General features: G+C 43.1%; 2 protein-coding genes across 3 annotated transcripts; one reads left to right on the top strand and one right to left on the bottom strand.

Moving 5' to 3' along the window:
- Positions 1–133: 133 nt before the first annotated feature.
- Positions 134–21,404, bottom strand: Ubr7 (ubiquitin protein ligase E3 component n-recognin 7). Of its 2 annotated transcripts, XM_059279598.1 has the most exons (12): positions 21,303–21,404; positions 20,007–20,697; positions 17,497–17,630; positions 17,009–17,069; positions 15,216–15,311; positions 12,418–12,471; positions 11,873–11,978; positions 9,187–9,395; positions 8,108–8,257; positions 7,254–7,416; positions 5,812–5,873; positions 134–2,188 (listed from the first exon to the last, which is right to left on the bottom strand). In XM_059279598.1, exons 2-12 carry the CDS (start codon positions 20,154–20,156, stop codon positions 2,096–2,098), a joined length of 1,278 nt encoding a protein of 425 aa, XP_059135581.1. In that variant the 5' UTR covers positions 20,157–20,697; positions 21,303–21,404; the 3' UTR covers positions 134–2,095. The 2 variants fall into 2 exon arrangements, with proteins under 2 accessions (XP_059135581.1, XP_059135582.1); XM_059279599.1 differs by lacking the exon at positions 21,303–21,404 and having other exon boundaries at positions 20,007–20,714.
- Positions 19,989–26,291, top strand: Gon7 (GON7 subunit of KEOPS complex). Its single transcript, XM_059279605.1, has 2 exons — positions 19,989–20,620; positions 25,881–26,291. The coding sequence occupies exons 1-2, from the start codon at positions 20,416–20,418 to the stop codon at positions 25,973–25,975; spliced, it is 300 nt and encodes a 99-aa protein (XP_059135588.1). The 5' UTR covers positions 19,989–20,415; the 3' UTR covers positions 25,976–26,291.
- Positions 26,292–27,526: the final 1,235 nt, after the last annotated feature.

The raw sequence follows: 27,526 nt of genomic DNA, 5'->3' as shown, positions 1-27,526 counted from the left end.
AGACACTCAGGCTCAGTTTCTTACCGCCAGCGATGGAAGCTGGGTAGATTTAAACAGGACCAGAAAGAGAGTCAAAAACAAACAACAACAACAACAACAAAAAAAAAAAACAGGACCAAGAACAATCAGAAAATCAACTATTTTAAATTGGTTTAATTTGGATTTTACAGAAACCTGATTGAAATATGTTAAGTCCAGTAGTAATTTCTACAAAAATGTATATACAATGCCAGAATTCCTTAAAAGTAACTAGTATCACATTTTTGTTTTGCATAAAACATGCATTAATATCAACTGCGACATGTTGGCCCAAACCATCTCTACAAGAAGAGATAGCCCAAGTCAGTAAGAAAACTAGTTGTGAACAGGTACAAAAAGAGGTTGTCTGGTGAAGTGGAGAGCCTTTCTTAGACAAGCCCTTCGGCACTGGGCGTCTGTACTGCTGCTGCTCACTAACACTATGCCAAGCCTTGGCTCTGACCTGCCCCAGGCAGACAGGAACTTTTTGGTAGTAAGTCGGACATCTGGGAAGATACAAACTTTGAGGACATGATGGAACATGGAAGTGCAACTCTGAAGTTCAAAGTATCCTCAGATTTGGAAGATCCCCAGGTTGTAGGCACCTGAGGTTTTTAACTGAGCCCTCTCCAGGAGGCTAGCTCAGTGCATTACAGGCACTGCCCGCAGCCTGGAACCTTCCAGCTCCGAACATCGGTCTTCACAGGCCCTGTCATTAGGAGGCTGCAGGCTACAGCACAGGAGCCATGCCATTTCCTGAAGCCTTATTTGTAGGCTCTTTCATCTTGCCCAGGAATTGGCGAGCATTCATGCAAACAATTGCTGCACACACGCAAAAACATCCACACCAACATGTGGCCTAAAATGCCTTTAATGTACCTCACAGTGTGCTAGGGAAGACCCTGTTCCTCTCAAAGGGGCAACTTAGGGCTTTGTAGATCAAAAGATGTTTTCCACATAGACTGAGGGAACTTTTAAAAGGCTTCCCTCAAACACTGAGTTTTATAGAGCAATCCATGAGGATCTTCAGACTTCATTCAGGAGGAGAGTAGCTGTGCACAGTGTCCATACAAAAACTCACCATGCATGCAGCTGAGGGCTTTGTCTGGAATCTTCGGTCCCTCTTCCAGGGCAGTGTCACTGCCCAACTCACCACCAAGGTCAGTCAGTATCTTTGCCTTCAGCAGATTCAAGGGGAAAAAATAACTTATTGGGGTTCCAATAACAATTTCCTAACAGAACAGTATCAAAATAGGTCCATTTTTAATATATGCTTATGCATATCCCTGATATTGTAAGAAACCAGAGGACTCTGTAAAGCACCCACATGTCACAGGTGGGATCTGGTCATTTTAGGCAGCAGCAAAGGGATTCAGATACGGGTGGATTCCCTGGAAGCTCTGGGAGCATTACAGTACTAACGCTGATGTCTGAGTGCCCAAAGAACGGTGGTGAAATTCACAACAAAGGCTTACTTCCTCAATCCTGCCATGAGTCAGCCTCCCTGCTTACAATAGATATCAACACCAGAACACCAGTCCTGGTGCTCTGAAGGCTGGTCCAGAGAAAGTTCCCAAATCCCTTCAAGTCACGACCAAACCTCAGAAAGCAGTGAGGACTCGAAGAGCAGGCTTGAGGAAGCCATGACCCAAGGCACCGTGACCATGAGGGCAGAGGGGATGGTCCCCCATGGAGGTTCGGGCTGACAGGAAGAAAACCTGCAAGACAGAGAGCACCCAGAAGGCAACAGCTCTGTGGACACACATTTGGGAGTCATGGAACAAACTGCTAAAAAAGAAATCAATTTGTTTTCTCAAGATCAAATCAAACTTCTTAAAACATAAGCAAAACCCTGGGTATCCCGGACAGGAAAGCTGAAGTCTGTGGAATGAGGAGCATCTGGCTGAGTCATTGAGGATGCTTGTTGAGACACCAGCATAAACACTGTGGCTGCTGTTAAGGAGAAGGGAGCTTGAGGCCACAGGAGGATGGAAAGGGGACCAAGTGTGACACAGGTCTCTTTATTCTGGAACAGTGGCATTTTCATGGACCTGAATGAGGAGCATGGCACTCCGCTCTAGCTGCAGTAATACTGCAGCCCATCCACTCTCCTTCTCTTTTTTGATTGAAATTCTTCAAAGAACTGCTGAATGTCCTCTCTCTTAACAACCTGTTGATGAAAAGCCAAGGTTTGAACAATAGCAACAAAAAGTCAGAGCGCTCACAGGCAAGCAAAATAACTCCACTGGTTAATACCAGAGCCAGAAAAGCTGGCCTGGTTGCAGTCTGTAATTCTAGTGTAGGAAGACAGCCACAAGTTCAAGGCCAGCCTGGGCTACATATGAAACCCAGTTTCAAAAACCACAAAAACAAAAGAGAATTGCAGGCGCCCCCTCCACTCACCACAGGATTACATGTGGATAAGCTCACTGCCATCTGAAACCATGTTGTACGCACCTAAGCGAGCCAGCACCAGAGCGGAGAACACAGTACACTATGCAGTGATCACAAGCTGTCACTGACAAAAGTGACAGATTTGTAACTCGGGGTAGTCTTTACTAAGTGACCACTGCTTTCCTTTCACAGAAGTGAGACAAATCCCAAGCCAAACCACATTTGACAGAGGCCTCTACATCTTAGTGTGTAGTTAATAGCATCTTTTCACAGACATGCTCACTGAGGCCACAGAGGTATTGTTACACATTCAGGCAGCAGAACAGAATGACTCAAACTCAGCTTGCACTACCTACCTCAGTTCCACATGGAAAATAATAAAAGTGGCACACATTTAACAGGGCAACTTGAAGATTAGCTGTGCTACTGTGGTGATATACTGTGTACCCTAATAAACTGCCTGACGATCAGAGAAACAGAGCAGCCAGCCACTAGTTCTTACCTCTACGAAATCCTCAGCCTAAAGAGAGTGAGTTCCTGTTTCCTTACGCCTTATATACCTTTCTCTGCCCTGACATCACTTCCTGGGATTAAAAGTGTGTGCCACCACTGCCTGGCTGTTTCCAGTGTGGCCTTGAACTCACAGAGATCCAGACGATCTCTGCCTCCCAAGTGATAAGATTAAAGGTGTGTGCCACCACTGCCTGACCTCTATATCTAATCTAGTGGCTGGCTCTGTCCTCTGATCCTCAGGCAAGTTTATTAGGGTACACAATGTATCACCACAGCTCACACCTTTAATTCCAGCACTCAGGAGGCAGAGGTAGGTGGATCTTTGTGAGTTCAAGGCCAGCCTGGTCTACAGAGCGAGATCCAGGAAAGGCACCAAAGCTACACAGAGAAACCCTGTCTCATAAAACAAAAACAAAAACAAAAACAAAAAAAAAAAAAAAAAAAAAAAGAAGAGGAAAAAAAGAAAGAAAGAAAATACTATCTATCCCCTGGTACTGTGGTAGGAGACCTAAGTCCACACACATCAGAGTCAAATTCTGAATTCTAGCTGCCTTCACTCATGTTTATCTATGTGTACAGAGGTCACAGGACAACTTTCAAGTCAGTGGGTCCTAAGGAACAAATCCAGGTTGTCAAACATGATAGGCAGGTGCCCTTACCCACTGAGCCATCTCACTAGCTAACCAAATAATTAAAAAAAGAAATAATTATTATTTTGTGTGTATGAGTGTTTTTACTGTATATATGTCTGTGTATCATGTGTGTTCAATGCCCACAGAAGCCAGAAGGTGTTGGATCTCCTGGAACTGGAGTTACAGACAGTTATGAGCTGCCATGTGGATGCTAAGAATCAAACCCAGGTCCACTGGAAGAGCAGCCTTCCTAATTGCTGAACCATCTTTCCAGCTCCCCAAATAATTTTCCCTACTTTAGAGAAAGGGTCTCATTATGTAGCCCTGGCTGTCCTGGAATCCACTAACCGAGATCCACCTGCCTCTACCTCCCAAGTGCTGGAATTAAAGACATGCACTACCACCACACCTGACCTGCTCCAAATAATTTTTAAAATTACATTTTTCTGTTCTTTTAAATCATCACATCAGATACAAAATTTTCTCTGTATAAAATAGTTTCCAATTGTAAACTGAAAAAGATGTTACCTCTTTTTTTTAATGTGATTTGAGAAAGTGGGGGTGTATTCTCAGGTATGTGTGCCTGTGTGTACATACATAGCCCCAGGAGGATGTAGGTGTCCTGCTATACCACTCTGCCTGTATTCCCTTGAGGCAAGATCTCTCACTGAAACTAGAACTAGCCAGCAGCCAGGAAGCCCCAGCAATCCTTCTTGTCTCTGTCAGCTACTGCACTAGGGTTGCAGGTGTGTGCAATCAGGTACAACCTTTTACATAAGTCTTGGGACTTAAGCTCAGGTCATGAGAGTTGCATGGCACAAGCTCTCACCTGCTAAGCCGTCTCCACAGCCCCTCTAATATGATTTTAAGATGGCATGATAAAATTAATGGAGAGCACGATGACCACAAACTACACCAGAGTCAGACTGTGAGCTTGGCTCTCTAAAACACCCTGAGAGTCTGGAGAATGCTGAGGTTACAAAGGAGGCCAAAGCTGGATGAAGCTCAAGTAGAGACTTTGCAGCAAAGAAAAAAAACACAGCTGTAACCCTTGGGATGTGAGCAAGGAGGGCTAGCTCTAAAAATCAAGAAAACGCAGCTGAGCACTGAGGCCACAAGTGGATCTCTGTGAGTTCCACGCTAGCCTGATCTACCAAGAGAGTTCCACGCTAGCCACCACTACAGAGTGAGACTACCTCAACAAACCTGAACCATTTGGGACAAGACTCATTTTACAGAAGCAGCATCACAGCCTGTCTAGAAATCCATAGTATGACCTCTCTCATCCACCAAGCCCAGGACTGATTCCAAGAGGGCAGCAGGAGCGTGCCCGAAGGGCTTCACCAGCTGCCTTTGATCCAAAGCAAAACCCTAACCACTGATAAAGATAGCCTCAAGCTGCCACACACTCGAACAGTGAAGGCTAGAAGTGCCCATGAATTTATTTATTCAGAGCTCTATTTTTAAAGCGTTATCCACCTTACAGTCATGCTTACAGGCACAGACTGTTGGTGAACTGAAGACATGGCTCGGTGGCTAAGAGCACTGGCGGCTCTTGCAGAGGCCTGGGCTTGGTTCCCAGCAACCACAGGGTGGCTCACAACTGCCTACAATTCCAGTTCCAGGACATCCAACTCCCTCATCCGGCCTCCTTAGGGTACACATTCATACATAGAGGCAAACATTCATACACATAAAATAAAAATAAAATCTTTAAAAAACAACCAGTACAGACTTACTAAGCAAGATAATGCTTCCGCCTGACAGGAGAGTCCTTCTAACTCAGGGCCTCTCAGAATCCTATTTTAACTGTCATCTGCCCAGTCATCTTCCCATCCCCCACCCAAGGATCTGAATCAGCAGATTCCTTCCAATACTCCTCCACTGCAGTCACTTGCCAGACCCTGTTTGACTGTCCTGCCCACATTCAGGGTGGTAAGGACTCCTGACGTTTCACTGGCCTGCCAATACCCCTGTAAGTAGGTTCTGCCTTAGACATTCAGCTCCTCTGCCAGGCATGGGGGTATACCCTTGTGATTCCAGCATTTGGGCAACTGAGACAGACAGCAGACAGCTGGAGAATTTGAAGGCAGACAAGGCTACACTGAAAAACCCTGTTTCAAAATACAAACAAACAAAAACTTAAAAAAAAAATCCCAGTATTCAATTTAGGTTGCACAATTTTTTAACATTAGAGAAAACAGTTTATTCAAAACTAACAAAGCTATGATTAAGATTCTTCAACTCAACATACCGTGCCTTCATCAGCAAATCTCTTCAGATAGTCTTTAAGTTCCGTTTTCAAATCATTGTATTCTAAATCAAAACAACAAAAAGTTCAGACAGACCTTATACTTTAAAAACAAAACATTTGCTATTGATAGGCAAGTCTGTTAAGTTTACAGCAATGTTGTCTTAGTTAAAAACTAAGACATGTTTAGAAACATGTTCCCCATTGATCTCAACTCTGGGCTTCTTTCATTTTGGTATCTGTGCGACGGTGGCGCACGCCTTTAATTCCAGCATTTGGGAGGCAGAAGCAGGAGGATCTCTGTGAGTTTGAAGCCGGTCTGGTCTACAGAGTGAGTGCCAGGACAACCAGGGCCACACAAAAAAAACTCTATTTTGAAAAAACTAAAAAAACAACAAACAGCAACAAACACAACCCAGAAATATCCTCACTCCATAAAAACTAGCTAAGACTTCTGTAAAGGACTTCCTATGTCTCAGCAATCAAGCCCCCCCCCCCTTCCCGAGTACCCTTGGACAGGTCAGACAGCTTTAAACCATGGGCTGAAAAACTGAAAAACTTTTAGAAAGGATTTCAGAGTCTCTGTCTGTCTGTCTGTCTGTCTCTGTCTGTCTCTCTCTGGGGTGTGTGTGTGTGTGTGTGTGTGTGTGTGTGTGTGTGTGTGTCAAGGAACAGTGTTATATGCACATGAAAACATCATAATGAAGCCTATTGCTTATATACCAAGAAAAAACTTGAAACTTTTTAGTCTAGTAAAGGCAAAAAAAATTAATTGGTTACAAATGAAAGAGAAATTTATAAAGTCAATGTTATAAAAGGGACACAAGGTCATGGACTCCAAGTGTAAAATGACCAAGACTGAGACACTGATCTCACCAGAGCATGCTGGGGCTTAGGGACATTTCCCCTTCTAACAGTTTCCTATGAACCACTCAAGCAACCCTGAGAGACATCTCAAAAAGCTGTCAATACTTCCCAAGGTAAGATATAATGCTCAGTGAAAATTACTTTAAAAGGACGAAACATTTTTCTATTATTCTGTGTTCAGGTATCTACCCTTAATTAAAATAGTACATGCTCTAGTTTGTTTGTTTCTCTCTTTTGAGACAGTCTCTCTACATAGCCCTGGCTGTCCTGGATCTCACTATGTAGACCAGGCTGGCCTCAAACTCACAGAGCTCCTCCTGGCTCTACCTCCCCAAGTGCTAGGACTAAAGGTCCACCACCACACCTGGCAACACTGTGGTCTTAAACATTATTCTAGCATGAAATGCAAGTGAGCTGTTGGTAATAGCAACTAACTACTCAGCATATTAAAAATCAAACTAGCTAAAGGTCTACTCCATAATTCTAATTTTAATTTTCATTGCATAAAGATGGAAACATGTTGATTATCTTTATACATTTTCCTGAATAGAGAAGGAAACCTTATGAGCAGTATTTACCACAAATGAGCTCCACTTGCTGGACCCTGTTCATGCTGCTCAGGGTGTCCATTAAAGGGTCTCTTCTATCAGTTGCCTGCTCACTCTTGCCTTTGTTCTCATAAGCCAAAACTGTATCATATTCATCTGTCAGGAACAGGACATCTAGTTCTCTATACATTTTCTTTAAAACAAACAAACAAACAAACAAACAAAAATCAATCTCCCCCTTAGGATGTCATTTTCAGAAAGTCAAATTCAGAAGAATAACAACTTTATTCATCTTTAAATTGACACCTAGAAAACTGAGTTTCAAAGCTGTCTGGTGAATTTATACTTTTGGCCCAGCTCTTTTTCAGAAATCTTCGGACTTCCACAGGACATTTGGTCTATGCAGTCTGAATTTCAAATCTACTAGTTTACCAATTTTCAAGCTCTTAGTTTTCTGAGCCATTCTGTAGCACAAAGAAAAGAACTTGTGGGTTTCCTTTTATTTATTTTGTGTGCATGGGTATTTCGCCTGCACATATGTCAGTCACTACATACAGGCGGCGACCACAGAGGCCAAAAGAAGCTATCAGATCTCCTGGAACTGGAGTACAGACTGTGAGCCACCATGAGGGTGCTGGAAACTGAACCTGGGTCCTCTGTAAGAGCAGTATGCAATTCTTACCCACTGAACCCTCTCTCCAGCCACAGGATTGGTGTTTTCTACTGAAACTTGGTAGAAAGTATCACATAATTCTGATTTTCCTCTACAAGAACTCAATCTACAAGTGTGGCTTTATATATTTGGCCCACAGGAAATTCAGTGTCCCCTGAATTCCTCTATAAATCCATGAATAAATTGTGCAGTGCATACTCTGTGAACTCACCATACAGTCTTGGCAGGTGCACAACCTGCTGCGCCAGTTCAGGGGCCAATAGGTGGCAGCATCTGTCTTTACAAACTGCTTAGCCTGGAGCTCCTGAAGTCTGCAGCCAGCCTGCACCTCAGTTTTGGTGTTTTCCTTCTTAAACACTATCTGAAATAAAATGAAGTTTTGAAGTTTGAGTTCTGTATTTTTAAGTTTGAAAAACCATATTTTATTCTTATGTGTATGGGCGTTTTGCCTGCATGTATGTCTGTGTACCATGTGCATGCCTGGTACCTGGGTAGCTAGAAGAGGACATCTGATTCCTGGGACTAGAGTTACAGATAGTTGTAAGCTACCAGTTGAGTTCTGGAAGTTGAACTCCAGGTCTTCTGGAACAGCAGCCATTGCTTTTTTTTCCTCTTTTTTCATTTTTATTTATTTATTTTTCTATTATCAGCTTGATACAATATAAATTCTTATCCTAATAGTGAAATGTTTGATTGAGGCTTGCCCAGTAATTGAGTAAAGCCACAGTCATCCTAGGGTCCCCCTGCTTTATAGCTTCCCTGGTTCTGTGGGTTGCAGTCTGATTGTTCTTTGTTTTATATCTAGCAGCCATTGCTTTTAACCAGCTGTGTGTGTGTGTGTGTGTGTGTGTGTGTGTGTGTGTGTGTGTGTGTTTAAGGAAGGCCATTAACATTCAAGTGTCTTCCTCAATCAACTTCTCTATTTTAGTTCTGAAACAGGGTCTCTCCACTGAATCTCATTAATTGGCTAGAATGTCTGTTAGCCAACTCCAGGGATCCTCTCATCTCCAGCTTCCCAGCACTGGGATACAGGTGCACACTGTACCAGATGTTGTTGCCATTTGAGACAGGGTATCACTATGCACCTTGGGTTAACCTGGAACTTGCTATGTAGACTGGGCCAGCTTCAAACTCACAGAGACCTTCCTGTATCTGCCTTTTAAGTGCTAGGATCAAAGATGTGTCCATCATGCCCAGCATGGCCATTGTACTTTACATGGGTACTAGAGACCTAAAGTCCTCACAATTGTACCACAAGCACTTCACCATAGCCTTAGTTTTACACACTACCTGGCCGACAGACTCAGAACTAGAGCTGGTACATGGCTCATTATTCTGCTCAGCTTTAACTTCCTTGCCAGCATTCTTTCCATGTTCTGGAACATCCTCTTTTTGGGTGTTATCTTGGTGACCTCCATTTTCAGGCTTGATAACCTCTGGATCACCCACGCCATCAACATTCAGCAGTAGCCCATCATCTTCAGCACATACTCTGGTGACTGTGGGTTCAACAAAACAAACATACACAGGTGTATTGGCCTCTCAGATCAAGAAATCACATTCTGCTAAAATATCTTGAACTAGGAAAAAAGGCAGCCTGAGTCTCTGTAATAACAAGAAAGGAATTAGCACTTCTTTTTAACATTATGCCTGCCTAACCCAAATAAATGGTTCATTAAAAATATTAGTCACTATATAAGCACTTATAAAGAATACACTATAGTTGTTAAAAGAATGGCTAACTAAAGAAACAAAGCAGTAGGAAGGGATTTAACTAAAAACAGGAAAAAGACAGTTCTGGAAAACACAAGTGTTTAGTTGGGAGGAGGGAGTCAGAAAGGATGGGTCTAGAGACAGACAGTAAAGGAGCTAACGGTGGGTAATGCATTGGCTTGCAGTCCAGGGTAAAGTACCCGATAGGAAGACTGAAAAAGCATGAGGTCAGCCTGGGTGACAGAGACACTCTACCTCAAAAAACAGCCAGACAGAACTGGGGGTGGCTCAGAAGGCAGCTCTTGCCTAGTATGTGTGAGGGTCTGGGTTTGATCCATACAAACAAAACAACTAACCTGCCAAAAGCAAAAAAGAAAACCCAGTGGGAAATAGATATAGCTCAAGTGTCTGCAGGAAACTGAGCTGTATCTGGAAGAAGAATGAACAGAAAGAGCCGTGACTGTGAAACCAGTAGGAAGAGATCGTAGGCACAGCTATGCCGCTTGTAGCTTCTATGGTCAAAGTCCATAAAAATGAGGACAGGAAATTTAGATGGCACAGCAGAAAACATGTCCGGTGTAAGTAGCACACTTGACGACCCCTCAGCATGACAGCTTGTGGGTTTTTTGTTTTGTTTTGTTTTTTTTTTTTTTAAAGATTTATTTATTTATTATGTATACAGTGTTCGGCCTGCATGCCAGAAGAGGGCACCAGATCCCATTACAGATGGTTGTGAGCCACCATGTGGTTGCTGGGAATTGAACTCAGGACCTCTGGAAGAACAGCCAGTGCTCTTAACCTCTGAGCCATTGCTCCAGCCCTTGTTTTGTTTTTATAGCTTGTGTTTTTATTCCATTTCCTGGTGTGTAACCCACATAGCATGCTGTTTCCCCATCTGCTACAGGTGGGATACATAATACACTTTGCAAAATACTTATGCTAAAAGTCAACTTTCAGTGCTGTGGGATGTCTCTCTGTATGCTGTGAATATGTGTGGCTCCTACTGGATAATAAATAAAGCTGTTTTGGCCTATGGCAAGAAAGCTTACAGCCAGGTAGGAAATCCAAGCAGAGATAGAGAGCGAAGGGCAGAGTCAGGAGAGACACCAGCCCGTTGCTGAAGGAGCAACAAGATGCCAGCAGACCGGTAATGCCATGGCCATGTGGCAACATACAGATTAATAGGAATGGGTTAATTTAAGATGAAAGAGCTAGCTAGCAAGAAGCTGAAGCCATAGGCCATACAGTTTGTAATTAATATAAGCCTCCGTGTGATTATTTTATAAGTGGCTACAGGACTATGGATGGGAGAGATTCATCCGTACTGCTAGGCAAGGCAGGACCAGAGAAACATCTGGCTACACTCCAGTGCAGTAGTATTAAAAGGTAGGGCCTTTACAAGGTGATTAGGGCCAGGAGGTGGTGACATAGGCCTTTAATCCCAGCACTCCAGAGGCAGAGGCAGACTGATCTCTGAGTTCAAGGCCAGCCTAGCTGGTCTACAGAGTGAGTTCCAGGATAGCCAGAGCTACAGAGAGAAACCCTGTCTCGAAAATACGCCCCATCCCCACCCCAAAAGGTGACTATAAGTAAGTAGGGCCTTTCCTCATAACTGCAATTAGTATTCTTAGAGAATACTAGAGAGCCTGTATGCTCTCTCCATGATGTGAGGACACACAGGAAGTTCGTGTATGAACAATGGCCTTCATATCTGGCACCTTGACCTTTACTGTGAGTAATATTTATCTATTATTGATAAGTCTAAGGCATGTTACAACCCAAGAATTATGATGCCACCCCCTTCAAAACATATCTTACATTTAGCTACTTACTTTAGTTCTATTTATCCTTCAAAGCCCCATGCAAATACTTTCTCTACCTCTGGTTGTATCAATACTCTGCATCACAGCATTCAAGTTCACATTTGTTCTTGGTAGGCTCTCACCCAGTCTAAAAGCACTGTGTGGAGAAGGGACATAGCTGGATGTTTTCTAGATCTCCCTCAAGTCCAGTTAAAAATAACTGCTAAAACTAGCTGTTCTTCCAGAGTCCTGAGTTCAATTCCCAGCAACCACATGGTGGATCACAACCATCTATAATGAGATATGGTGCCCTCTTCTGGCCTGCAGGCATACATGCTGACAGAACACTGTATATATAATAAATAAATCTTTAAAAAAAATAACTGCTAAAAATTCTGGATTGAAGACACACATTTCACAAGCACAAATTTGTGTCACATCAACCTCACAGAAACACTTACCTGCCAACTGCGCAGCATAAGCCCACAAGAAAGAACAGCGTTTCATACAAGCCTGGCACACCATCTCTTGGAAATCCCCACTCTCAGGAGGAATGGCACCAAGATGCTGTGGATATAGAAAACCAGATGTTTCCTGTTATCTCCAAGTTCTCTAGAATGCCTGTTGTTTTATAAACAGATACTGTATAAGTACACTGATCATGTTTTTATCAAAGGAAATGTAAAATAAAACAGAAGAATATTTTTTTGAGACAGGGTTTCACTGTTGTAGTCCTGGCGGACTTGGAAATTATTACATAAACCAGAACTGGCCTTGAACTCACATCAAATCTGCCAGTCTCTGCCTCCGAGCACTAGGATTAAAGATGCACTCTTTGACCCAATGAGCCATTTCCCATTTATTTATTTTTGAGACACAGTCTCAAGTAGCTGAGGGTAGCCTTGAACTCCTGATCTTTCTCCCTCCACCCACCAAGTGCTAGAATGATAGGCATGTACCACCATGCCCCATGGGACACATCTTAAAAGGTCAAAGTTTTCCTTACCCTGCCATGGAACCAGTCTTCACAGACCACACACTGAATCATCTCATCTGGAACCTAACAAAAGAACATTTTGTAATGATTGTTTTGAATTCTAGGGCATGGAAGTAAATCTGACCTACAGTAGAACTAGATATTAAGTTATTCTCTAGCAACTCTGAGAAATCCATCCATGTGAGAGCAGTCAAGAGAACAAATCCATTCTCCATCAAGTAATTTGCAGTTATCAAAGTTCCTTCCTAGCCAACACTAGAAAAATCACACACACAGACTATGTAGAGGATAATTTTCCTTTATCTTAGGCTTTCATACCAACTAGATAACATTCTAATGATTTCTGTCCCTTTACTATGGTAGTTTCTTAATAGGCAAAAATAAAAAATAAATAAATAGGACACTCAATAGACAGAGCACTTTTGTTTGTTTTCTTCTTTCTGTCTCTCAATTTATTTCTTTTTTAGGGGAGAGGGAGTCTTTTGTTTCAAAAGTGCCATAAGGAATATTTTATTCCATTCTTAAAATTATCCAGTTTTAAGAGATATTTATTAAAAGATACTTTTAATTTCCCCTTGTATATAATTTGGTTCAATAATTATGGTCCCCGATGATTAAAAAGCCAGAAAGATGGAAGTTAATTCCTCTACAACACAAAGTACCCTTGCAGATCTGTAAATACACAAACAAAACATTAAGGAGATGGAAAGCCAGTGCAGAGATCATTACAGATACGCCTCTAACTCATAAGAAGCTGAATAATTTCATTCACAAGCAGGAAAAAGAAAATTCTCCCCCCCGCCCCAAGACAAGGTCTCTCTGTGTAGCCTTGGCTGTCCTAGAACTCACTGTAGACCAGGCTGGCCTCAAACTCACAGAGATCCACCTATCTCTGCCTCCCAAGTGCTGGGATTAAAGGTGTGCACCACCACCACCACCACCACCACCACCACCACCACCACTTAGCTAAAGGAAACTCTTAAAAGACCCAATTTTAGGGCTGGGGAGATGACTCAGTGGTTAAGAGTACTTGCTACTCTAACAGAGAATTTGGGTTAGTTCCCAGAACCCACATGGTGGCTGACAACTTCAGTTCCAGGGGATCTGAGGCCCTCCTGTTGACTCTCCACGTGCACCAGATACCCACTTGGTACACATACACATACACAGGCAAAACACTCATACCATAATTATAAAACATTGCCATATAACATAACAAGTTTTTGTTTGTTTGTTTGTTTGTTTGTTTTTTAATCTTTTGAGATACGGTCTCTCTTATATAGACCTGGCTGTCCTGGAACTCACTCTCTTTAGAGTGCTGGGATCTCGAACTCACAGAGATCCACCTACCTCTGCCACCTGAGTGCTGGGATCAAAGGCATGCACCACCACCACTGAGCAAACATGGCAAGATTTTAAAGGATTAATAATATATAGGGTTGATAAGACTTAAGAAAAATTGCCAGGATATCCTACCACTTGAAGCCAAATTTGAGGCCAGACAGGGCGACATAATAAGACCCAGATTCGCTTTTACACCAAGATGGCACTAAAAGCAAAGGCCTTGAAAGCCAAGAAAGCAGTGCTAAAAGGCGTCCAGTGCCACAAAAAGATCCACATGTCACCCACATTCCGGTGGCCCAAGACCCCATGGCTCCTAACACAACCTAAATACACTCAAAAGACAGGAGAAACAAGCTTGACCATTATGCCATCATCAAATTCCTCCTGACCACTGAATCAGCCATGAAGACAGGAGACAACACACTTGGGTTCACTGTGGATGCCAAGCCCAACAAGCACCAAATCAAACAGGCTATAAAGAAACTCTACATTAATGTGGCCAAAGTCAATACCCAGATAAGGCCTGCCTGAGAGAAGGCATGTTTAGTTGGCTCTTGATTATGATGCTCTGGATGCAGCCAACAAAATTGGGATTGTCTAAGCTAAGTCCAGCTGGCTAATTCTAAATACACAAATTTTTTTTCCACCATTAAAAAAAAAAAAAACAAAGGCCCTGTCTCAAGAAAACAAAACACACAGAGAAAGAAAAAGAAAAATACTATCAAAATATTATCATCAGCTGAATGCTTTTAGTAGACATGATCACAATGTAAATACAAATGCCTTGGACCCACCAATGCTATGTTTTTCTATAACACCTAGAGTGCTATAGAAGTGTGCACCTATGGATGTTCACTGAAGGCTTTATAGTGAGTCTGGACAGTGCCACTATGCTACAGGCATTAGGCTAACTGACTCCAGCAGCTACAAGGTTGACTTGCATTTGTTTTCTCCTCTTTTGTTTTGGAGACAGCACCTCCCTATGTATCCCTAGCTGGCCTGGAACTCATTATGTGGGTCAGGCTGACCTTGAACTTGAGACTGTATTCGAGCCTCTATTTCCTAAAACTAAAGGCACCGGTTCCCACACCCAGCTGGATTTGTATACTGTTCACTGTGGAAGCTGATCTATGACACACTGGTGAAAAAAAGCCAGTTGCAAAAGTGAATGCACAAAATAATTCTGAGATTTTGCTTACACTGTCATTTAAATTTAAAAAGAAGCCTATTTGCATATTTAATTTTTTCCATAGAGGAAAGAAACTGTTATTTCTTAGAAAATATCTGAGGATGGAATAGGCAAGAGAGAAAGGAATTTTTGCCTCAAGAAAGTCCTCTCAAATATTTTATTTCTATGATATTCAAGTGAGGGAAAAAAAATCCAAAATAAACAGCAGCAACAAAACCCCAGTTCAGTTCTATAGAAGTTTGAGAGCCATATTTTAAACATCTGATTCTCTTACCTCATCTTCAGGATCGGGGTAAGGTCTCTTACAAATGCAGTATAATCCAAAAAAGTTGTCATTGTATTTATTGCAAGAATTTACCTTTGATTTGTCCTGAAAGAGAATACATTTCAGTACATATTATATGTCTAATATTAGGTAAATCTCATACATCATAAAATTTATACATTTAAGAAATCTCTAAATTAAATATCTTCCTACAAGCTAGTCATAAACTTTCAAGTCAGAAGGAAAAAATTAATTATTCTAGAAATATTTTTTTCAAGTTACAGAGACAGAAAACACCTTGTTTTCTCTATCTTCTTTGCAGCGATTGGGGGAAATTTATTTAATATACTCATACAACAAAACAGAGATCAAAATTAATCATGACACTGGCCCGGGACTTCCAGACACTTTTTTTTAATTGTGTTTTGAGACAGGCTTTCTCTATCCTGGAACTCACTGTGTAGACCAGGGCTGGCCTCAAACTCACAAAGAATTCAGAGATTATCCTGCCTCTGCCTCCCTAATGCTGAAATTACAGCTTAGTACCACTATGTTTGTCTTCACCTTTTTTTTTTTTTGCAAGGGGGGCGGGGTAGGGAGAGTTTCAAGACAGGGTTTCTCTGGGTAGCATTGGCTGTTCTGGAACTCACTTTTGTAGACCAGGCTGGCCTCAAACTCAGAGATCCACCCGGTTGTGCCTCCTGAGTGATGGGATCAAAGGTGTGGGCCACCACCACCCAGCTTTTTTTTTTTAGAGATTACTTTTTATTATTTTTAAGTGTGTGTGTGTGTGTGTGTGTGTGTGTGTTCGCGCGCGCACGCACATGCATGCAGGTATATGCACATACATGAGTGCAGGTGCCTGTAGCTAGGTAGTTTTTTTTTTTTTTTAGATTTATTTATTACGTATACAGAAGAGGGCGCCAGATCTTATTACAAATGGTTGTGAGCCACCATGTGGTTGCTGGGAATTGAACTCAGGACCTCTGGAAGAGCAGTCAGTGCTCTTAACCTCTGAGCCATCTCTCCAGCCCTAGCTAGGTAGTTTTAAGCCATCAGAGATGGGTGCTGGGAATTGAATTCAGGTCCTTTGGAAGAGCAGTACATGCTCTCAACTGCTGAGCCATCTCTCCAACCCTCAAGACATTTCTTTAAATGCAAGTATGAAAGATTAAGACCTTCAGGTTATTGAGGGCAAAAAGGAGGAAAATTGTCAAAAATTAATCATAAAGAGAAAAGATGGAGGTTTTAGCAATTATTAATGAACAATGTGGCATTTTCCTTCCTTTCTCGTTCATCAGAAATTTTCCTACAACTTTTCTGAAAGCATAGTTTTGTTTTGCAGATTCTTACCAGTCACATGCTTTGCTCTAAAAGTCTCAGCATGCATGGTTGATCACAATAAATAAAACTCAACCAGCTTAAAGAACATTTCCCAGACCTTTAACATTAACTGCACTATAAATTGTAGACTCTCAACTGGCTATCTAGTTTTTCCAACCAAATAAAAGTGAAATATTCAAGACTAAATATTTTGCTTTTTTACACTTTGGTAAATACCAATCTTAGCTCTTTTAAGCGCATTTTTTAAAAAGACTCATTTTTATTTATGTGTGCATGCATATGTGTGTATTCAGGTGTCTACAGAATCCAGAAGAGTTGGATCCCTTGGAGGTGGAGTTACAGGTAGTTGTAGATGCTGAAAACTGAGCTGGGTCCTTGAAAGAGTAGCGCATACTCTCAGCTGTTGAGCCATCTCTCCAGCCCCTGCTCAAGTACCTTTAATCATAGTGCTTACTTACAGGAAATAATTTGCATTCCAAATTCTTAAACTTGCTGTTCCCACAATCACAACGAAAATTTCTATTAAGAAAAGAGGAAGAACATATATTTAAGTTTTCTTTTAAAATTAACTACTCTTATAATACCAATCACAGTTTTCATTTCTGATTCGTTTCTAGAATCTAAATGGCCTTTTTGATGTTTGTGTATCTTATTTGAAGTTTTCCAACAAAAGCAACAAAAGACTACAATTCTGGACATCGCTACAAATTAAAAAAAAATATCTTTATCACTCTCACACACACAAACAAATGAAATAACAAAAGGAAAAGATGAGTAATGTGAGCTAGTAACCATAATTAAATTTTGAAAGGCCTATGGAAAAACCATTCCCTCCCATATTAAATTTTACCAACACATAACTACTCTGAATGAAAAGCAAAATTAAGTAGGCATAGTGGTTGCAAAAGAATCTAACCACTTAGATATCTGGCAAAAACTGCCTTACCTTTTTGTGTATAGTTCAAATAGTTTATGACTTCCATGGCATTCATAACTGCAAGCTAGACAAATTCCTGCTGGTTCTTCTCCCTCTGGTGTGCATGTACTACAGGCATACAGTGCTTGTCTCTTCACTGAGCCCTGAATGATCAGCCCCATCCCCCAAAAAAAGAGGTAAAAGAGAAAAAGAAAATGTAGTTATGCAACAACCAAACACCATACAAATTTCAGATCTATATTGATGCCTGTTTTTATGTAATTTTTCTTACAGCAATAGGAAGTTTAAATCTGTGAATAAAATGATATTTTTAATCATTTAACACATGAAAATAAAGGTGAGTTTACATAGGTTTAAGAGAGTAATACCACATTTTTAATTTTAGAAAATGCTTATAATTCCACTAAAGAGGAAAAATCAATACAAAAAAATAATCATTTTAATCTGGAGGGAGATAAATGGGAAAACATTTAGGAGAGTAGTATAATGATGCCCACTACTTACTGTCAAGTAATGAAGACTAAAAAAGGGAAAATGTATTCAATAGAGAGAAGTGTTTAAAAGCAATAGATATACAAGGTATACAGATACTCATAATACTATTCTTTCAAGTTATCTGTAAATTTAAAGTATTTAAAAATTAAAAGTTGAAGAAAAAACAGCCAAAACTTAGAAATGTTGGTAAGGGGGCACGTGGCTCTCCAGAGAGGGGATTACAAGCACACATCAGCATGACTGGCTTCCTGTGGTTTGTGGGGATGGGGCACAGTCCTCATGCTTGTGCAGAAAGCACTTTGCTGAGCCCTCTTGCCAGCCCAACTATACAAATGTCTATTTCACTTCAACACAAAAACTGTAGGGCCAGTGAGGTAGCTCTGTGGGTAAAAGCACTGGCTGTGTAAGCCTAGAAACCTGCATTCCATCTTTAGAACCCACACAAAGGTGGAGTAGACAACTGATTCCACAAAGTTGTTCTCAGATGTCTGCACATATTCTATGGTACACACCCACACCCACACCAGTATATATATATATATATTAATATATATTAATTACTGAATCAACTTGAGGTTAGTTAGAGAGATGGCTCAGAAATTAAGAGCACATACTGCTCTTGCAGAGAACTAGCTCTGAGTTCTCAGTATCCATGTTGAGCAGCTCACAACCCCCTGTAACTCCAGCTCCAGGGGGATCAGATTCCTCTGGCCTCAAGGGCACCTACACTCATATATATACCCACACAAATAATTAAAAAATAAATCTTTAAAAAAAAACTGTCTATACTTCTAGAGATATGACTGTTAAAAACAAGAACAAACTTAAGACCAGGCTTTTAACCCTAGCGCTTGGGAGGAAGGTGGATCTCTGTGAGTTCAAGGCCAGCCTGGCCTACATAGTGAGCTTCAGAACACATTGCAATTCTGTCTCAAAAACAAAACAAAAAACAAACATAACGTTAAGCTAGGCATGATGATGCACACTTGTAATCCCAGCAGTACTTGCAAAGTGAAGGCAAGAGAATCAGGAATTCAGGGCAAGTCTGGTCCTACATAAGACCCTATCTCCAACAACAAAAATTTTTAGTTAATACATTTTGTAAAGATAATGGTATTAATAAACAGCTCACACACAGACTTAGGACCTTCCTTTCCTTCTTCCAAGGAAGTGGGGAGTGTTTTAGTGGTGATCCTTTGAACACCATCTGCCACTGACCATCTGCGCCTATTTCTGGGATACAAGATTTATTCAACAATCCAACAATTTTGCAGCGCAAACCCAAGTTGGTTAACGAAGACAATATTGTGACTTCAGTCCACATCACACAATAACTCCCAAGTCCTTCTCTTCTTCCCCAGTCTTCCACTCCACCCACGGGCATGGTTATTAGCCTGTTTCCTTCCACCAATTCTCATCCTGTTAGTTCCTTCCTACCCACCCTTCTCCACTTTTGTACTTAGATGTACGAGATGCGTCACGAAACACTACATCACAGGCCCTCAAATTCTTGTTCACAAGGTCGCACAAACGCCAAACAGATCCTTTTCTCCTCCCTTGGCTTTCCAGGGTCACATGATGTTTTGGTTCCGATCTACACACGGAACTTAACCGAAAAAAGCACTGGCTAGCAGGAGTGTCGAGAAGCCTACCCTCACGGGCAGACTTTCAAATCCAGGCCACTTTCCTTTAACTCTACTTTTCCCCATCTGGTGCCTAATTAGCATTCTTTAGGGGTGGGAGAAGTGGGGCGAAGAATTATCTGGGTTTGAGAGGTCACGAGGATGAGCTAGCTCGTGGAAAGCAGGCCGACAACGAGGACAGAGCTGCTGCTCCAGGACCGGAGCCTGCAGAGTACCTCCGGCAGGGCGGAGGGAGAGCCCTGTTGGCGACAAGCTGAGGATGATGAAAGGGCAGCAGGGCCGGGGCTGTGGAAGCCCAGGGTGGAGGACCGCCCCGGAGCCCGCCCGGCCGCGGCCGGCGGGAAGCAGGCAGAGCGGCGGGAGCAGCCGGGCCGCGCGCACCTGCGAGTAGGAGCACTTCTCCGAGTCGCTACCGCCCAGGACAGCGCACGCCTCGTTCTCCAGCTCCTCGTCCTCCTCGAGCACGTCCACCAGCGACACCACGGGCTCCAGCTCCGCCTGGCCGCCGGCGGGGCTCTCGGCTCCGGCCATCCTCAACTGTCACAGTGCTCGGCTGCGCGGCCCAGGCGGAGGCGGGAAAAGTGACCGCCAGGGGCGTCGTGAGAAGGCGGGGCCTGCGCGCCAGGCAGCCAATCCCAAAGAAGGAGACGGAAGGAAAATGGGCGGGGCGGTTCCCGGGAATCGGAAGTCATTCCTTTTACCCGCCTCTCTCGCCCGCCCCGGCCGCGGGGTGGCTTCCGCTTCCGGGTGGCAATTCTCTGTGGCGCGCTGTTGAAGCTAAGTGGTCGTCATGGAGCTTACGGGCGAGTACGTCGGGTGTGACGGGGAGACCCGGCGGCTGCAAGTGTCCTGTGAGGCGTCGGGCGACGCGGACCCTCTCCAGAGCCTGTCGGCGGGTGTGGCCAGAATGAAGGAGCTGGTAGCCGAGTTCTTCGGACCCCTCGTGGAGCGGGACGCGCAGGGCGTGACAGCAGATCCGGACGACGCTATGGATGGTGAGCGCGGGGGCGGGGCGCCGGGCGTCTCTGGCGTGAGCCGGCTGTGTGGAGGGCAGGCTTGAGAAGGCGAGCCTCTGGGGAGAGGAGGGATCGCATCGAAAAATCGTTAGCCCTCGCTGCCCTCTTTGTCTGATCTTTCTGCCCCTCGTTTTCCCGACTTCTCACTTATCTCACCAAAAAAGCGTGGCGAGCCTTGGGCTAGAGCCTAGACAAGGCACTGAGTCAGCTCCTTGCCTCTGCCCTGGGAGAGCGCGAAGGATGGAGGTAGACAACCCTGCTCGTGGAGGAGAGAACGTGCGGCCGTCTGTAACCGTTGCTAGCTTCCGGGAGACCTAACGGGCGGGACGTTGGCGCTGGGTGTGGAAAGACGAAAGGGAGTTTTATCGGGTGTGAAATGTGAAACATGTTTGACCGAATGGGAACAGCCTCAGATGGTCGAGACCGACTTTGTTGTTAGGCAGTCTTCACCCTCAGAGGACCCTGTCTCGTGTCTGTTTTGAAAGTAGAAGGGTGTTTGGGGTTTTGCTTTTGGGTATTTTTAAAATTAATTGATAGTTTCATACATATATGCAAAGCGTCGTGGTCGTTTTTTCCTTCCACGGCACTCTTTCATCCCCTGCTTGAACCCCTTCCCAACAGGGCCCCCTCTCCTCTCTTGCCTGCCTTTGTTGTCACTCACTGAGTTAGTTAAGGTTGTATGAGAATGGGTGGGTGGTTATCTCCTGGAGCATGGGGAGCTCAGGGGTGACCACACCACTGAAGAAAGTGTCGACTTCTCGCAGCAACCATTAACTGCCAAAACCACCTCTGGGAGTGGTGGGCCCTCATGAACCGCTCTCCCTTCGGGGATCGAATGTGGAGGTTGCCATCTTGTGCCGGTGACCACAACCGCTGCCCTTGTGTGCGGGCCATGTCATGTCCAAAAGAACGTTTCACCGCAGCCCTTCCCACCCTCTGGCTCCTACTTCCATCCACCTCCTCTACTGTTGTAGAAATTACTGTTCGTTCAGTTTTTTGTTTGTTTGTTTGTTCTGTTTTTTTTAAAGATGGCTGTTTTTGCCTGCCGTGTATGTATGTCTGTACACCACTTCTATACAGTGTTTTCTGAGGCCAGAAGAAGGCATCAGATCCCCAGCAGGCAGTGGTCTTAACCTCTGATCTCTCCAACTCTGTTAATAGGGAAAAAAAATTATTTTGTAGACAATGTCACTATGTACCCTTGGTTGGCCTTGGGACTATTAGACCAGGCTGGCTTTGAATTCACAGAGATCTGCCTGCCTCTGCCTCAGCAATGCTGGGATGAAAGAAATGTGCCACCACAACTGACCTTCTTAAATTTGTTTTTAATCTTGAACACCAAAATAGATATTTTATTATCCTGAGCTAAGGAGTCAATTCTTCTACAGAGGAAGTTAAACTGTACTTTCCTATTCTTTATAATATGAATATTGGCTATCATTAAAAAGAACAATAAGGCCGGGCGGTGGTGGCGCACGCCTTTGATCCCAGCACTCGGGAGGCAGAGCCAGGCGGATCTCTGTGAGTTCGAGGCCAGCCTGGGCTACCAAGTGAGTTCCAGGAAAAGGCGCAAAGCTACACAGAGAAACCCTGTCTCGAAAAACCAAAAAAAAAAAAAAAAAAAAAAAAAAACTAGTAAAAAGAACAATAAAAGCCCGGCGGCAGCCATGGTGGTGCAGCACACCTTTAGTTCCAGTAATCAGGAGGCAGAGGCAGGTGGATCTCTGTGAGTTCAAGGCCAGCCTAGTTTGCACAGAAACCCTGTCTCCAAAAAAGTAAAAAAATAAAAAGTATTAGCTAGATGTATTATATATTAGTCAGGGTTCTCTAAAGGAGCAAAACTGATAGAGAATATAGATATTTATTAGAGTGCCTTTGCAGCCTGTGGTCTGAGTAGTTCAATAATGGCTCTCTCCTGACAGAAAGGCCAAGGATCCAGCAATTGTTCAGTTCATAAGACTAGATGTCTCGTAGTCCTAATCTGGTGCTGGAGTCCCAGGGAAGTCCTAGAGACTGCTAGTGTTCAGTCTCTGTTGGAGTCCCGAAGAAGTAGATAAGTTCTAACACCAGCAAAGGGGTGTCTCAGGAACAGGATAGACGAACTTGCTAGTCAGAATGAAGGCAAGCAGGCAAAAAAACAAAAGCTTCCTCTTCCATATCCTTTCACGGGGGGTGGGGGGGGGGTGTCCCCACAAGAAGGTGTAGCCCAGATTTAGGGTAAGTCTCTCACCTCAAATAATCCAAGAAAAATTTCTCAGATGGGCCAAGCTGTTTGGGTCTCAGTTAATTCCAGATGTAGTCAAGTTGACAACCAAGATTAGCCACCACACTAAGATACGAAGAAATCTGAGGCCATTGTTGGTGGAAGTGTAAAATGGTGTGTTATAAGTTTTAGGCCTCAGGAAGGTCCCTCCGCAGACTCGGCAAACCGAATCAGACCGAATTGGAAAGCCCAGGTTTAATGGGTAAAGCGTTCCCAGGCGTTATCCCACCCCACCAGATGGGGACCAGAAGTGCCATTTTTTTTCTGGGATGCAGCTTATATATCCTGTGGGAGTGGTCTTGAGCCTCTCTGGGGGAGGAGCTGTGTCTGGCGGGCTTTGAAGGGGCGGGTTTAGGGAAAGAGATAGGGGAGGGGAGTTGAGGTAGATCTTTCACCAGACTCCTTCCAAACATTCCACACTCTTTGAGTATAGGGATGCCAAGGTGCCAGGGGTTGAGGTGGAGCTCCTACCCAAACAGTGTGTCCACTTTAGAGTTCCTCAAAAACTTAGCCATAGTACCCCACAGTTACACCACTAGTTCTCCAAAGTTAACTGGAAATATGTTTATACCAAAACTCAATACACTGAAGGTAGCAGCACTGTTCATAAAGTGGAAATACTACAAATGCCCATCAACACAGTAAAACATAAGCATTTTTTTGATAAACATTCTTTTAGTTATTGATAATATCCATTGTGTAGAATGAAGTATTTGGCTGGGGAGGTTGTTGAGTGGGTAAAGCACTAGCTACACAAGCCTGATGACTTGAGTTTGACTCCCAAACCCCATGTAACCCCGTGTGCCTGTAACCCTAGTGTCCCTGCACCAAGTTGGGGGAGAGAGCCAGGAAGCTTGACATATGCAGAGACACCTCCTCCCCCTTTGTTTTGTTTTGTTTTGTTTTGTTTTTTTCAAGACAGGGTTTCTCTAAGTAGCCTTGGCTATCCTGGATCTCACTCTGAAGATCAGGCTGGCCTTGAACTCATACCTGCCTCTGCCTCCCAAGTACTGGGACTAAAGGCATGCGCTGTCACCACGCAGCTGAGAGACCCTATTTTTAGATTTATTATGTATACAGTGTTCTGTCTGCACACTAGAAGAGGTCACCAGACCTCATTATGAATGGTTGTGAGCCACCATGTGGTTGCTGGGAATTGAACTCAGGACCTCTGGAAGAGCAGCCAGTGCTTTTAACCCCTGAGCCATCTCTCCAGGCCCCAAAGACCCTTTCTAAGGTGGAAGGTAAAGACCTATACTGAGTTTGTGACCTCTGTGTGCACTATGGTTTGTACGTACACATCACACATACACACAAAGGAGTGACATGTGGATACATGCTACAACAGTAATGTATTCTAAAACAGTAAGTCAGGCACAAATGGCTATACATTGTATGTTTCCATTTATATGAGATGTCTAAAATAGGCAAATCCATTATAACTACTTATAACTGCTAATTTACTTTCTACCTCTAAGAATGAGATAAACAGGCCGGGCGGTGGTGGCGCACGCCTTTGATCCCAGCACTCGGAGGCAGAGCCAGGCGGATCTCTGTGAGTTCGAGGCCAGCCTGGGCTACAGAGTGAGTTCCAGGAAAGGCACAAAGCTACACAGAGAAACCCTGTCTCGAAAAACCAAAAAAAAAAAAAAAAAAGAGATAAACATGGGCTGGAGAGATGGCTCAGTGGTTAAGAGCACTGACTGCTCATCCAGAGGTCCTGAATTCAATTCCCAGCAACCAGTGGTGGCTCACAACCACCTGTAATGAGATCTGGTGCCCTCTTCTGGCCTGCAAGGACACATGCAGACAGAACACTATTTATAATAAATAAATCTTTTTTTAAAAAAAGGAATGAGATAAACAGAGAGTGGCTATTTGTGGATATGGAGGTTTTTTTGGTAGTAATTAACATATTTCAGAATTAGTGGTAATGATTAGACGAACAAGTGAATATTTTTTGGGGGGCAGTTTCCAAGACAAGGTTTCTCTATATAACAGTCCTGGCTGTCCTGGAACTCACTCACTCTGTAGACCTGGCTGGCCTTGAACTCACAGAGATCTGCCTGCCTCGATTAAATGCTCGAATCACCACCGCCTGGCACAAGTGAATATTCTAAAAACTACCAAGTGAGGTGTCTCTGTACAGAAGTGAATTTTATGGAGAATGAGTTAAATCTTTGGTTTTTGGATGGGGGGGGCAGGGGAGGTTAATTGTTGTTTTGTTTTGTTTTGTTTCTTGGGTTTTGGGGGGGGGAGGTTGGGTTGTTTTTTTTTTCTTCGAGATAGGGTTTCTCTGTGTTTTGGTGCCTGTCCTGGATCTTGCTCTGTAGACCAGGCTGGCCTTGAACTCACAGAGATCCGCCTTGCTCTGCCTCCCAAGTGCTGGGATTGAAGGTGTGCACCACCACCACTGTTAATTGTTGTTTTTAAGACAAGGTCTCTGTATACAGCCCTGGCTGTCCTGGAACTCACTATTGTAGACAGGATGGCCTTGAACTCATAGAGATCCAACTGCCACTTCAAGTGCTATTATGAAAGGTGTACACTATTTTGCTTTTGAGACAGGGTCTCAGTATGTGGCCCTGGCTGGCCTGGAATTTAACTATGTAGATCAGGCTGACCTTGAATTTACAGTGATTTGCATGTCTCTGCCATCACACTCAACAAATTTCTGAAGTTTTAAAAAATTCATTTATTGTGTGTGTGTGTGTTGAGTGGCATGCTGCATGTATAGAGCTGGTTCTCTCCTCCACCTTACATGTGTTCCACTAATTGAACTCAAGTCACCAAACTTGCACTGCATTCACTTTTACCCACTAAGCCATCCTACTGGCTCCTGAAGTTTATAAAATGTAAGTTAGGCATGGTTTTTTAGTCTCCAAAAGGAAATGGTCTCACATCAATCACTTTACCTATCTGTATTTTTTGCAACCACTAAACATAGTGTCATACAACAAACATTTATTTTAAAAGGTGATGATGAAGATGATGCAGAAGATGAAAATAACATTGGTAACAGAACTAATTCAGATGGACCATCTGCAAAACGACCAAAACCAACATCTTAGCAATAGTTTTTTATGAAATTAAGACTGCTACTAAGTTGAATGAGATGTTGTATACTTGTAATCTTAATACTTCAGAGGCTGGGGCAGGAGGATCGAAAGTTGGAGCCTTGATTGTACTACATGTCAGGACCTTGCTTCAAATAAAAGATGAAGACATCGGAGCACTACTGCTTCCTGACCATCACATGCTAGGACTTGCAGAAGACCTGTGCTCTAGTTGGGGAACTCATTTATTTTCTGGCATTGGAACAAGTTTGTCACATAGAATACTTCCTGTTTCTAACAAAGAAAAGTACAATAAATGTTTGGGAATGAAGTCTTGTTTTCTCATTCCAAAATACAATGGAACCACTCATAATGGATAAAATCTAAATTGACAAACGAGTTTTTATGTTTGTTTTTCTCTTTTAAAATGACCATTGAGGCTGGGTGGTTGGTGGCACATGCCTTTAATCCCAGCACTCACTCAGAAGGCAGAAGCAGGCTGCTTCCTCTGAGTTTTCTGAGAATCTCTGAGTTCAAGGCCAGACTGGTCTACAGAGTTAATTCCAAGACAGCCAGAGCTACACAGAGAAACCCTGTCTTGAAAAACCAAAAAAGATAAAAGATTAAAAAATAAAATGACCATTGAATCGCTGGGTGGTGGTGGGCATGCCTTTAATCCCAGCACTCTGGAGACAGAGGCAGGTAGGATCTTAAAGTTCAAGTACAGCCAGGGCTATGCAGAGAAAACCCTGTTTTGAAAAACAAAACAAAAATTATTATTAAATCAAATGGTGCATGTCTACATCTTTTAGCTTTTATAAAAACTGCTTGTTGCCGGGCGGTGGTGGCACAAGCCTTTAATCTCAGCACTCAGGAGGCAGAGCGAGGCAGATCTCTGTGAGTTCGAGGCCAGCCTGGGCTACCAAGTGAGTTCCAGGACAGGCACTAAAGCTACACGGAGAAACCCTGTCTGGAAAAAAAAAAAAAAAAAAAAAAAAAAAAAACCTGCTTGTCGTGGTCCTAGACAATTGATAAGAGCAATATGATATTGTGTGTATACATCTATATAAGAATAAATACGAGGCCCAAGTCAATAAAATATATTGATTGCAACTTAGATATTTCTTGTAGACATATTGTTTTAGTCAAAAAGGAACTGTTGAATAATTTTTTGTTTCTTTTGTTTGTTTGTTTTGGTTTGGTTTGGTTTTTTTTTTTGTTTTTGTTTTTTTTTTGAGACAGGGTTTCTCTGTGTAGCTTTGCACCTTTCCTGGAACTCACTCTGTAGCCCAGGCTGGCCTCGAACTCACAGAGATCCACCTGCCTCTGCCTCCTGAGTGCTGGGACTAAAGGCATACCATCTGGCCCTCCCTTGTTTTTGTTAAGATTAATTTATGTTGTTCTGCCTGCATGTATGTCCGAACGCCAGGAGAGGGCACCAGATCTCATTATAGATGGTTGTGAGGCACCATGTGGTTGTTGGGAATTGAACTCAGGATCTCTGGAAGAGCAGCCAGTGTTCTTAACCTCGGAGCCTTCTCTGTAGCCCATGTTGTATAGTTTTAA

This window comes from Peromyscus eremicus, chromosome 14, assembly GCF_949786415.1.
Source record: "Peromyscus eremicus chromosome 14, PerEre_H2_v1, whole genome shotgun sequence".
NCBI lineage: Eukaryota > Metazoa > Chordata > Mammalia > Rodentia > Cricetidae > Peromyscus > Peromyscus eremicus.
The sequence above is the reverse complement of the archived record's forward strand: the minus strand, read 5'-3'. Positions and strand labels throughout refer to the sequence as shown.

Bases quoted from the DNA above. Each gene is read 5' to 3' on its own strand.
- Gon7 (XM_059279605.1), top strand. From the start codon at position 20,416: ATGGAGCTTACGGGCGAGTACGTCGGGTGTGACGGGGAGACCCGGCGG. The intron at 20,621-25,880 runs GTGAGCGCGGGG...TTATTTTAAAAG, and splicing joins TCCGGACGACGCTATGGATG to GTGATGATGAAGATGATGCA.
- Ubr7 (XM_059279598.1), bottom strand. From the start codon at position 20,156: ATGGCCGGAGCCGAGAGCCCCGCCGGCGGCCAGGCGGAGCTGGAGCCC. The intron at 17,631-20,006 runs GTGCGCGCGGCC...CTGATCATTCAG, and splicing joins AGAAGTGCTCCTACTCGCAG to GGCTCAGTGAAGAGACAAGC. The intron at 11,979-12,417 runs GTAAGGAAAACT...CTATATCCACAG, and splicing joins AAGACTGGTTCCATGGCAGG to CATCTTGGTGCCATTCCTCC.